At 35.2% G+C, this 12,469-nt stretch overlaps 2 protein-coding genes across 2 annotated transcripts; one reads left to right on the forward strand and one right to left on the reverse strand.

Moving 5' to 3' along the window:
* Positions 1-211: 211 nt before the first annotated feature.
* On the reverse strand, positions 212-2,187 carry LOC130827433 (photosystem I reaction center subunit IV, chloroplastic-like). Its single transcript, XM_057693153.1, has 3 exons — positions 1,966-2,187; positions 852-917; positions 212-460 (listed from the first exon to the last, which is right to left on the reverse strand). The coding sequence occupies exons 1-3, from the start codon at positions 2,185-2,187 to the stop codon at positions 356-358; spliced, it is 393 nt and encodes a 130-aa protein (XP_057549136.1). The 3' UTR covers positions 212-355.
* A 3,587-nt stretch (positions 2,188-5,774) lies between these two features.
* Positions 5,775-12,453, forward strand: LOC130827429 (uncharacterized). The gene is made up of 6 exons (XM_057693150.1): positions 5,775-6,088; positions 7,439-7,588; positions 8,609-8,685; positions 8,808-10,661; positions 10,909-11,035; positions 11,385-12,453. Exons 2-6 carry the CDS (start codon positions 7,447-7,449, stop codon positions 12,119-12,121), a joined length of 2,937 nt encoding a protein of 978 aa, XP_057549133.1. The 5' UTR covers positions 5,775-6,088; positions 7,439-7,446; the 3' UTR covers positions 12,122-12,453.
* Positions 12,454-12,469: the final 16 nt, after the last annotated feature.

Raw genomic sequence — 12,469 nt, forward strand, 5'->3', positions numbered from 1 at the left:
CGTCTTATTGTTTTGCACACCAGACTTAGTTACTCGATTCAAACGAGAATTCAAAACATTTCAGAGATTTTCACAAGACTCGGTGTTTATAAATTTGATCGGGTCTCTAGCAAATATGCAATATGCATGATTGAGAGAATTAAATTTGGCTTTACATTACAAGCCAATTGGTCCTTGGAATAGGGACATATCCCAAAAGAAGTATTTAGGATGGTGATGAGAAGTATTCATGGAAGAAACTTGATAGTGAAAAGAAGTTGATGTACATCGAAAAGACGACATATATAGAAGAAAACTCCTAATTAATCTATCACAACAAACTTATAGCAAAGGCACATAGACCTATTGAGTTTGCTCATTCAACTTCTTGAATCTCATCCAATGCGTAGTTGTTAGTCGATACGTTGGCGTAATTCACCTTGTTGAATCTTACGACTACTGGGTATCTTGTTTTTGGGTCCTGCACATTCATAAGTTTAGTACAAATACATTAGTTCCCCAAACGATGCTAAAAAAGTAAACAAAAATCGGAGCTGTGTTGATTGGTTTGACCAGATTGAAATATTGATGGATTTACTTGCTGATTTGTTAATTGTTTAAGCCAGTTGTTATGGAGATGTTCATTCAAAATTACGTATTGGCTGTTAAGATGGGTTAGGGTCACTAATCCAAAAGCAATGGAAACACTACACATAGTATCCTTTTAGTTCTAGCTTAAAAGCTAGTTTTTCTGATGGTTTAAACGCTGTTTACTAATAACTTTTTTGGCAGTTTTACCAATTAAGAAGTTAACTACTAAAAAAAAAGTTATTTACCAAACACACGCAAAGGGTAGAGATTAAAGACCAGACCTGATCAACGGCAACAACCGAGCCAACACCCTTGTACCAATATGATTCCTTCCTCAGGATCCTTACCTGCAGGGCACCAAAACATTGAGTTGGTGGTTGAATAATGTGGGTGCATGGAATATAAGACCATATAGTTGAAAATTATCCTCATATAATCAAAAGAAAGGCTCAATCATGTCTAAATGTTATATAGGCTTTGAGTTGGCGGCCGATTTATGTGCGGGCATGGAGTTTTAGCATCTGATAATCATTAACTATGTATGAGATTTGGTTTGGGAAGTTAAAATGGAACAACTATGGAGAAGAGACATGAAGGTGATGTCTAAAACAAAAGGCAAAAGCCAAGTTTGCTTAACTTCAAAGGGAGCTAAAGTCAATTCGACTTTAGTGTTCTAGGAATTATAATTTGAAGCAGTTTCGTTAAATCAGGTCGGTTTTAGGATTGGCCACCTGAAAGCCGACTTGAGTTTAGGTTGTTGGGTTGTTTTTGCGTGTTGCTCTATTTTAAATCTAAGTCTTATGTACGTGTAATTGGGGGTATAATCTATAAATACTCCCCATTACTCTAAGACCCTCACTATTTCTATTCTAAGCATTTTATCTTCAATTGTAATCCCTAGCCCTAAACTCTTAAAGATGATCTCCAAACTCTCGAAGAACCTCCATTGTAGACCTCAATTGCGTTCTTTAAAAGTATCTTTTTTTCATCAATTAATAAACACAACTAGGCATACGAAGGACATAACCCTAATTTCTATTTTTGTGTTTTAACCCCAATCAAAAGCTTTTACTATTGACCTTGGTCAATTCAAGATTGATTCTTAACCTAGAATTCTCTATTAACAACACTAAACAAACTACAACAAAATTCCAATTCATTAGTTACTAACAAGATAGTAAAAGTAACTTAATAAGGGATATTAGCAATCATATAAGCAAGTATTAGATATACAACTATAATAGTATATTTCATTAAAGATAGTGTTCAAAAAACTTGTTATGTAAACCCTTTTCTTCACATTTTGACCAAAAAGTTTCGTCAAAGTGTAACAGATAAACTAAAATGTAGAGAACATCCCCTAAATATAGATTCATAATAAATACATAATCTAACCTTAGAACCTCTCTTGGGTCCAATTGGAGGGGGCTTAGCAGGCGCAGCAGCAGCTGCAGCAGGGGTTTCAGCAGCCGGTGCAGGTGGCGGTGTGGTAGCATTCTCATCGGATGCTCGGACAACAACCAATCTATTGCTTCTGGGTGCAGAAGACCAGTTTTTGTTGGGAATGACTGGTGCAAACCCAATCCTGGTAGCTACTGGTGTTGCCAAACTTGCCATTAATTTGTTTTTCTTTATTTATTTTCTCTTACTCTTACAAGTAATTATTCCTTTTAATTATTAATTTGTATGTGCGAATGAAGAAATATTGAAATAAGGTCCAAAAAAGTATAAGAATTGTTCCTGATTTTGTGTTCTGGATTTGGTTCCAAAGATGAGGAAGGAAATATGATTGGCACCACTAGAAGTTTGCCAACTGCGCTTCCTATATCTTCTTTTTGTGGTTTATCTTATTGCTATTATCTTTTTCGTTGCTTTTAGGATGACTAGAGGTGTTCAAAATGAATCCGACTTCAAAATGAATTTAAAATAATGTAAAAATCAATATGGACATAAAATCAATGTGGATATAAAATCCGATTTTGAACCGACCCGAAACACTTGATTTGAAATTGACCTGATGACCTGAATGAACTCCATATACATGTTTTCTTATGAGCGGGATGAATTGGATATTATGGTGATGATGATGATGCACCTATTTCTTAGGTCGTGTTTGATAAATGATTTTAGCTTTTTAGTCGGTCAAACAGTTAAACAAAGTATTTTTCATTGTATTTTAAGTTTTTTGACATTTTCTCTTATAAATACCCAACGAACAACAAATATATTTTTTACCAAAAATCTCCTTAACAACTGTTTTTAAAGGAATTTTCAAATTATCATACTTTTTTAAAATTTAAAAGGCATCGTTGACAATGTCAACAATTCTATATATCTTAATTGTTTTTAAAAGAAATTGTTTTACTACTAATTTGCGCACAATTTTCAATTACAATTCCTTAATACTTAACAAGTGAAGATGTTCGAATATACAAATTCACACACATATACAAAATTTCTCAAATAATACAATATATATAAAATAATATTTATATGCATAATAGTATTTTCATCGACTATAAAACAAATACGTATTCTAAAATATTTACACCTAATCATAATTCATGTCACTACTTTTCTTAGGTCGAGACGAAGATGATACAATAACCTAATCCACCTTGTTAATCGACAACATTGTACCTTGAGGCTTGAACCACCACATTCTCCTGTCGAGCTCATAGCCCTATCCATTGGACGTTAATCCTACATCGTTGCGCACCGTGTCGACAAAGGATCTTATCTAACCTTTGCTTGCTTGATGTAAATCAATATCCCTCTTGCATCTTAACGTGTTGCTCCTTAATCCTCACTCCTTACTTTGCGATAGTTCAATAGATTGAACTTCGAAATATTAGTTTATTGTGGTGATCAATTAATCAATCAAAGTTCCCCAAAAAAATTTAGTCATTAGAATAGTGTAAACAGATCATTTGATATAACCCTAACTTTGGTCAATGAATAAGCATAGCTCCCATGTAATGAGAACAAATGAATGCTCAAGACTTGACTCAAGTAGACGACTCGAATTCGATATTGAATAAGCTCTATAAAGTTCACAAGCAAACAATAATCATCGAACTATATACTATTTTTAAAGTTATTTGTGACTTTTGCTAGGGTGGAAAAATAAAGATCACTTATATAGTGTTTCATCAAACTAGTGAAGCATGAAACTAAAATCAATACCAAGTAACAATACCTCTATATAAAACACACAACAAACCCACCAAATCACATTTTATTTGCAACCACAATAAACAAGGGCAAAAGATCATTTTCTTTTCTTAACTTTTTTTAGTGTTTTTCTTCCGTTAAAGCTTTTTATGTTCATGTAATTAAAGAAGTAAAAGTAAAAAGAGTTACTCTTGTGAGAGACCGTTTTTCAGTGATGATCTCAAATAAGGACCTATATTCTCATGATATATATTAGATTAACTATTGTACTCATGCACGTACAAGACATGTCTCTCAACATCTCATACAACAATATGTGAAAGTTTAATTCTTCTTTTTTTTCTTTTCTTTTTATTTTTTTTTGTTTTTGTTTTTGTTAAATTTTAAATGTACATGACTTTAGATGGACATAGAGGTGTTCTAAATAGACTCGATAATTCGAAATTTACCAGACCTTATAACCAAAATTGATTTAACCCGACTTTAAAAATTATTAACAATTATATTAAAAGCAATATAGGCACAAAATCCGATTTTAAAACGAACTAAAACACCTAATCCAAAATCAACCAAAAACCCAAATGATTATCTCTAGATTCACATAAGCTATCCTACTCCACAATGATATGCAAATCGAACAGGACATGCTTCACTAGAAATTTGAACATGACATAGTTGTTAAGATCGAACGAGGTGTGTCTCAAAGTGACCAAGTGAGTAAGACAAATATCATCAATCATCACCCCCTCAATTTATTCATTTCATTATTTTCTAACACAGAAAATTTGCACTTCTCTTTTATTTCTCCCACAAAATTTTAAATATACTCGCTCAAATTTTAATCATTTATTTCATTTGATTTGGAATTACTTTTAAGAATAAGAGGAGACACCACATAGAGGAATAAGTAAGGAAAAATAAATAAATTAATGACAATCAAGTAAAAAGTTGGACTCTATAAGGACATAAACAAGGAAAAAAAAATTACCAAATTAAGAAATGCAAAAACTTGAGTAAGACCGCCTTAATATGAGACGGTATGATTAGGCAGGCGCAAAAGCCAAAAATTAAAAAATAAAAATTGCCCAAAACCTAAAAAATTTAAAATAAAAATTCAATACTTATAAAAGAAATTAATTTAACCTTAAATATTTCAATTATGATCTTAATTAATTAATTACTAATTGCATATTGGAAAAAAACTATAAATGAGTCGATTGGGCTATTTGTCTAAATATGAGTTGGTCGCTCCTACGACCTTTTAATTAAGAAATACTCCGATATTTGATTTTCATGAGCCCAAAGGGGAAACGATACATTTGATTAGAATAGGAGAGAGACTTGTCAAATTTTAATCTGACCTAAAATTAACTCGAAACCCAATTGAAAATTAATGGGTCATAATCCATGAATCTTGATTCGTGACACGAAAACAATCCGACTCAAAAAATTGGTCAAACCTGACCATAGTGTTTTCAGTTCCACGTTAGTATTTTCAGTCTATATCTTTGTTTTTAGTTTTAACCCATTAGTCAATTTTTTTAAAATTTTAATTCAACAGCTCTGTAATGTAGTCCTTAATCGACACATTGATCCTTTTAAATATAAAAATATTTATTAAATTCAAAAATAAAATTTCATATATATTTTCTTAAAAAATCTAATAATATGTAAAATATTAGGGGGTGTTTGACAAATTAGTTTATTGAGCAATTTTAGCTTATTTTGATATAAATAAAGGATAGGTGGTCAAACTAGCTAATGCTAGTGAATGAACTGATTGAAACAACTTATTGATACGAATAAGCTATTTTTGAATAAGCTGCTTATAACAGTGGGTTTAAAATAAACTGATCAAATCAACCACTATAATCAGCTATCAACTATCAGCCATTTACCAAACACCATTATATAAAAGTCTTTAATCCATTACATCGACTCAAATCCATCACTAGTAACCAACCGAATTTGAAAATGAGTTGACTTAAATTCGTTCGATTGACCGTTTTAATATAGGTGTAGGCGGAGTGACAAAGTGAAAGAAAGAAGAGCAAGAAAACCAAAATACCCCCCACCTCCCATAAATTAACAATTAACCAAAAACATAAAATAAATTCATAATTTTCATTTTCAGTTTCTGAGTATTTTTCTTATCACCACCATTTCCTTTCTCCATTTCCATAGCTTCATTTTCCTTCTTTCTCTCTCCTAGCCTACTCTCTTTCATAATGTCCATTCCATTTTCTCTCTCTAAACCTCCATTTTTATGTGGGTTTTTTGAGTTTCTTTTTTGATACACCTTTTTGGGCACTACTCTTCCGATCTCACTCTTCTCTTTTTTAAGGTACTTGCAGTTGCAGATTCTTCCCTTTTTTGTTTATTAGAAGTAATATGTAGAGTATACTCTTTATCTTGCTTTTTCTATAAATTCAGCTTTTAGCTTTTCCTTTTTTTTTTTTACCTTTTGTTTTACAATTGTACCATAACAATCATGCAATTTGTTGTTTTGATCTTATTGTTACTATTATACATTAAATATGCCTAAAATCTAGCTAATTTTCTAATGTGGATTGGGTGTGGAGGTGATTAGTAAATGGGTTTATTTTGGGGTTGATTTTGTTGAGATTTACCCATTTTACTGGGAGTTCTATGAAGCTTGATGTGAAATTTCATCTGGGTATGTGCTAATTTGCTGTTAATATCACTGATATGGTCCCTATTGTACCCTTATTCTTTGGTCATTTTTTTATAATTTAATTTTTACATGTTGATCGATATAAAAAGTACTAAATAGCTGTATTTAAGTAAATGATTTGATAATTATTGGTATGATAATTCCTTTCTGTTTTGCTTATTATGATTGTTGGCTTGGGATGTGAGTTGAACAATCATGGTGATTATTTATTTATTTTAATTTTTTAATTAATCTCTTTTCTATGATGGGGATTGCTTTATTGATTGAGTGGATTTGTTGAGTTTTAGGCTTATTTTTGATGTGAATTATCATTGGCGATGCTCGTGTGATAGCCTGAGAGGGGCCAAAAACTTAAATCATAGATGTGTCTTAGATGCGAGGGCTGATTAAAAGGATCATTTTTGTTGAAAGGGCTAAAAATTCATATTCAAGAAGGAAATTTCAGGTCGAAGAGGGGACATGGCCTACACTAGCCGCTAGAGCCGTCCAAGTTTGATCCAATCAACCGAAATTGAGTATGAATATACTCGACCCCAAGTCACCTGAATGTAAAAATCAAATCAGATTGTCAACATGTTTACGTACACATAAGAACCTGACATTGACCCGATTTGACATCATACCTGAAACCCCCATACACCCAAATTTACACCTCTATTAGCCACCCATCCCTCCTTTTTGGAGTAGTCATACTATTAATTTTCTGAGAATGTGAGTTGATAAATGAGACCTGTACTTCTATATTGTGCTGTAAATAGAAGATGTTTTCAGCTCTTATACTAAGAAGTATCTATTGGAGTTTGTATGATATTTAGTTCCGGAGTCTGATTTTGGTTTCTGTTCCTTTTAGTTTTGAGGAATAATGTTTTTGTAAATTGCTATGATAATGGTTTTGAATTTTGATGTCTATGTCGTTGCTGTTTCCTGTAATTTGATTTCATTTGTGCTTTGGGAATACTACTTCAATGTAGCGGCATTAACACGTGAAACCTTTGGCAGGCTCTGAAATGAATGGAACTCAATTGAATAGTAATGCTCCTGGTTCTGGGAAGCCTGTGCCAGGATGTTTGGGAAGAATGGTCAATCTCTTTGATTTAACATCCAACATATCTGGAAATCGGCTTCTCACAGACAAGCCTTATAATGATGGTAATTTTCTTATATTGTTATTGCCATTTATTGTTTCTAGGAGAATCCACTTATACATAAATTGAGACTTGTTGACATTAGTATGCACGTGCAACGGTCGAAGAAGTCTTGGTATATTTAGTCTTAATTACATTTATGGCCCGTTTGGTAGGTGGTAATAAACGGTGGTAATGGAAATGAAAACTAGTGTAATTTCAATTGAAAAATCTCTTGGCTATTTTGATGGTCATGCTTGTCCAACCTCAGTCATCGCATTTTCTTCATAAAACTCATTTCAATGCATTACCATTAGAAGAGGTGGTATTAGGTGGTAATGGAAATTTATAAGCAAATTTTTTTTTTGTGATTAAAGTTTCATCACCATGGTAATGAGATGGAACTTTTGATGAAATTTTACACTATAAATCATTCTTATTATCACCATTTAATACCACTAACCAAACGGGCCGTTAGGGTTTACGGAATGTTTCTTCAGAATTTCCATAATGGGGTTCTTGCATTGATTGGAGGCTGTTTGTAGCATGCTAAGGTCTATTGGGTTATCATGAGTCTACTAAGTGTTTGCCTTTTTTTTTTTTTGAGGTAAGGCCGGAGATTCCATTCTCCACACAAGGGGGAAAGTCAGCCTTCTTGTAGGTGGTGAGAATTGAACCCCAGTCATAAGGGTGAAAAGGGAAAGCCTTGAACTAGTAGGCCAACCAATGATTCTTCTACTATGTATTTGCCTTAGTTTACGCAATTAAAAATTAGATAAGAAAACTTTTCTTTTACTATTTTTGTTTCTCAAATGTTTGTGTTGAGATTGATCTTATCAATTGTCATCTTGTTTGAATACCTTTGTCGTGTTTTCCTGACCTGGTTTTGTTGTCTTCTTTTAATTTGGATATATTGTACTCAGTAAGTGCTTTTGCGAAGCTGCATTTAAACTAGTATCGTTGTGCTTGTTTAAGTGCTTGTGAATTTCTGTTATCGAGTAGAGAATCGCCCACTTCAACTGACAAAAGGCTAATCAATGTCCAGGTTCTCCTTTGTCGAGAAGTCGGTCAGATGTCTCTAGGATGTCAAGTGTTGCTATTGATGAGATGGAAGATAATATGGTAATTATAGTGTATCTTTCTGACATTTGATAGTTTCCTATTATACCACTAATTCACGCATAATTACTTTGTCTAGCCGGCTCAATAACTTGAACGAAGTTATATTGTTTCTTTGGTTACAGATGATGTCTGATTTAAGACAGTCTTCATCGAACAGAAAGCCTAATGCAACTCCTGTAAAAATGTTGATAGCTCAAGAAATGTCACAGGACTTGGAATCGAAACAAAGGTCACCAAATGTGGTGGCAAAGTTGATGGGACTTGACGTAATTCCTCAGCCGCAGTCTGATCTTCCTGCCCAGAGGATTCAATCAAGATTGTATCCCCGAAATAGTCATTCGGAGATACCTACAGGATATTGGCAGGATGAACATGGTTTTTTCAGCAAGCAAATTGATTGTGATGTTCATTCTCACCGAGATCAGGATGACTATAAGGACATATATGAGGTATGGCAGTCTCAAAGAACAAACTGTAGAAGAGATAAATCGCCTCAACAGGGAAGGTTCACCGAAAATGTAAATGAGAAAAGGCTGGCACTTATTCGTCAGAAGTTTTTGGAAGCAAAACGCCTTGCCGCTAATGAGAAGTCACGGCAAACTCAGGAGTTCCAGGAGGCTTTAGACGTGTTGAGCTCCAATGGTGACTTATTTCTCAAAGTTCTGCAAGCGCCCAATTCTTTGTTTTCTCAACATCTTTCTGTCGGGCAGTCAGCTTCTCCGTCTCCACAGACCAAGCGGATTACTGTCCTTAAACCTTCTAAAATGGTAAGTGATGATAAATTTTCTGCATCACCCATTAAGCGGAATGAAAAGCAAGTAAAGAAGCAAGTTTCCCGAAATCAAGTTAACATATGGGATAGCCAGCATCCTGGATTTCCACCTACTATATCATCTTGGAAAGTTAATGATAGTTTTATTCGGCCTACTCGGATAGTTGTTTTGAAACCTAGCCCTGCTAAGGCTAATGAACCCAAGGCAGTTATCTCTTCAACCCCATCCTCACCACGGGTTCTACCAAGTGAGAATTTTTTTGAGGAACCAGAAGATGAAGAGGCCCGAGAAGCAAGGGAAGTAGCAAAGGAAATCACACAGCAGATGCGTGAAAATCTGGCAGGTCATCGACGAGATGAAACCTTACTTTCTTCAGTATTCTCTAATGGCTATACTGGAGATGAAAGCTCTTCTGAAAAATCTGATAATGAATTTCCCGCAGAAAATCTTACTGATTCTGAAGTAATGTCCCCAACATCAAGGCATTCTTGGGACTATGTTAATAGATTTGGTAGCCCATTTTCTTCATCTTTTAGTCGTGCATCCTATTCCCCCGAGTCATCGGTCTGTAGAGAAGCTAAGAAGAGACTTTCTGAGAGATGGGCCATGATGGTATCAAATGGGAATAATAATCTTGACCAATGGCCTGTTCGAAGAAGTTCAAGTACTCTAGGCGAAATGCTTGCACTTTCTGAGGTAAAGAAATCTGAAATATGTGAAGAAGAGGATGACTACAAAGATCAAGTTCCAAGGGGTTCAACTTCTGTCCTAAGCAGCCATATGGGTGCCAGAGAAAGTGGATTTGATTCACCCAGGAATCTATTGAGATCAAAATCTGTTCCTGTTTCATCTACAGCTTATGGGGATAGGCTAAATGTTGAAGTCACGAGTCGAGCACTTTGCAAGGAGGTTCCGAAGGATATAGTTAAGCCAAAAGAGTCGAAGACATCTTTTACCGGGAAGGTCACAAGTTTGTTTTTCTCAAGGAATAAAAAATCTAGGAACGAGCAGTCTAGTACCGTGCTTTCTGATGAAGAATCTCAATTGGCAACAGCTGAAACACCAGGATTGTTGGCACCTCCTGCAAGGACCAGCAATGACCATCCAGAGTTGGTTCTTTCCCCTCCATCATGGTCTCATACAGGACCTATTATGACAGATCTGAGTGATTCGAGACTCGGGAAAGGCTTATGCTATCAGCAGGTAGTTTTGATTCATGACTTGTTTTATGCTCCTATCTTTCTGCTGTTGCATCATGCTTTTGCCGCTAGATTTTTATGTCCTGTTAAAATTCTTTGATCACCTATTACACTGCATACTGTTGGATTTGTTCTTTCCGTTCTTAGAACAAGAAAAGCGTTTTTTGTCATGTTTGGTGATCTAGATGTGTGATAAAAGGTTTACTATTCTTGAATTGCATTTCCTGATCTGGCAATTTTCTATATCCCAGCAAGGAGCATCTGTATTGCAAGGGGAGAATCAGGAACAGCCCAGCCCGATATCAGTTCTGGTACCTCCATTTGAAGAGGATGGTGCCTTGCTCGGGTGCTCACGTAGAATTGAGCCGGATGCACATGGTAATTACTATTTTTTGTTTATTTTAACGTCATGCCTAATATTAAGTCGTTCCCTCATGATGGGCCCAAAGATTCATAGATCTTGTTTTCGGATTACAATAGACTATAATTAACGACACGTTAAATAATGTGCGCGTATGAAGTTGTAGACGATTTTTGGTATCAAGGATCAATTAGAAACGGCCTCTCTGTTATTACAAGGGCATGGCTGCATACATCCGACCCCCTAAATTCCGTTTGGGTGAGAGCCGTTCAATGTATACGGCGTGATGAAACATTGTTTTTAAATCTTAAGCTGTCCGTCTTTACTCCTCCATTAACGGCCTAACGTCATTCTGTCATAAAACAGGAGATCATATGCCTCCGTGTCTTGGCAAGTCTAACCTGATCGATAAGTCACCGCCCATTGGGTCAATTGCAAGGACCTTATCCACATCATGGGATGAATCCTTTGCAGAAACCGCCACCAACTATCCTATGAATTCCCCATTTGTGTCCCCTGGTAAGGAGGACGATGAGGTTGAATATCAATACTTAGTTCAATCCCTACTAACGATGGCAGGCCTCGATGAAGAGGGACAACTTGGTCCAAATCTTTCCAAATGGCACGCCCCAGATAGCCCATTAGATCCTGTCTTAAGGGATAAATTCACAGACCTAAGCACCAAAGAACCATTGCATGAAGCCAAAAGGAGGCAACTAAGATCGATCCGAAAACTAGTTTTTGACTGTGTAAACGCGGCACTGGTCGACATAACAGGCTTCGGAGCCACCGCCGGCAGTTGGGTTGGAGTCGGTACGGGGACAGGCCATACAAATCGATACTCGAAAAGCGGGTCCGGTATGGCATTGGCCGATAAAGTGTGGGCCTGGATGAAGGAATTGTTGCCTAGTAAAGTCAACTACTTTTCAGTTGATTGTGGGGACACCCACAATAGCTTGGTGGAAAGGCTGGTGAGGATGGAAGTTATAGGCAAAGTATGGAAAGAAAAAATAAATTTACATGTTGATAGTTTAGCCAAGGAAATTGAAGAGAAGCTTCTGGAAGAACTTGTTGAGGAGTCTCTGATTGAATGTACCTGGTAGAGACTAGAGATGTGATTATTGAGTTGAGTGTATAATTGAAAAATATGCCTACTTTTTTCCCTTAATTTTTTTATTATTTTGATCATTATTACTCCTTAATTAATCATTTTTATGATTTAAGTGTATTATTTTTGTGTATGAATGTTAACTAACTCCACCCTACATTTACTAATTCTTCCCTCATTTTACTGATCTGTTTTGCAAATATGTTGTATTCTTCCCTCATTTTAAGGTCATGTCTAAACTACAGAGAGTGTATAGACTTGATTTACACTATTTTAGGGTGTATAAATGGAACAAAAATTGTAAGTTTTTCCACTTAATAAGTACAATCATTGGAAAATATTT

Source organism: Amaranthus tricolor, chromosome 11 (assembly GCF_026212465.1).
Source record: "Amaranthus tricolor cultivar Red isolate AtriRed21 chromosome 11, ASM2621246v1, whole genome shotgun sequence".
Taxonomy (NCBI): domain Eukaryota; kingdom Viridiplantae; phylum Streptophyta; class Magnoliopsida; order Caryophyllales; family Amaranthaceae; genus Amaranthus; species Amaranthus tricolor.

What these genes read in the sequence shown, in the direction of transcription:
- LOC130827433 (XM_057693153.1), bottom strand. Translation starts at nt 2,187, where the DNA reads ATGGCAAGTTTGGCAACACCAGTAGCTACCAGGATTGGGTTTGCACCA. An exon ending in GACCCAAGAGAGGTTCTAAG is followed by an intron (nt 918 to 1,965) that starts GTTAGATTATGT and finishes GGTGCCCTGCAG; the next exon opens with GTAAGGATCCTGAGGAAGGA. An exon ending in CGGTTGTTGCCGTTGATCAG is followed by an intron (nt 461 to 851) that starts GTCTGGTCTTTA and finishes ATGAATGTGCAG; the next exon opens with GACCCAAAAACAAGATACCC.
- LOC130827429 (XM_057693150.1), top strand. Translation starts at nt 7,447, where the DNA reads ATGAATGGAACTCAATTGAATAGTAATGCTCCTGGTTCTGGGAAGCCT. An exon ending in ATGAGATGGAAGATAATATG is followed by an intron (nt 8,686 to 8,807) that starts GTAATTATAGTG and finishes CTTTGGTTACAG; the next exon opens with ATGATGTCTGATTTAAGACA. An exon ending in AATTGAGCCGGATGCACATG is followed by an intron (nt 11,036 to 11,384) that starts GTAATTACTATT and finishes GTCATAAAACAG; the next exon opens with GAGATCATATGCCTCCGTGT.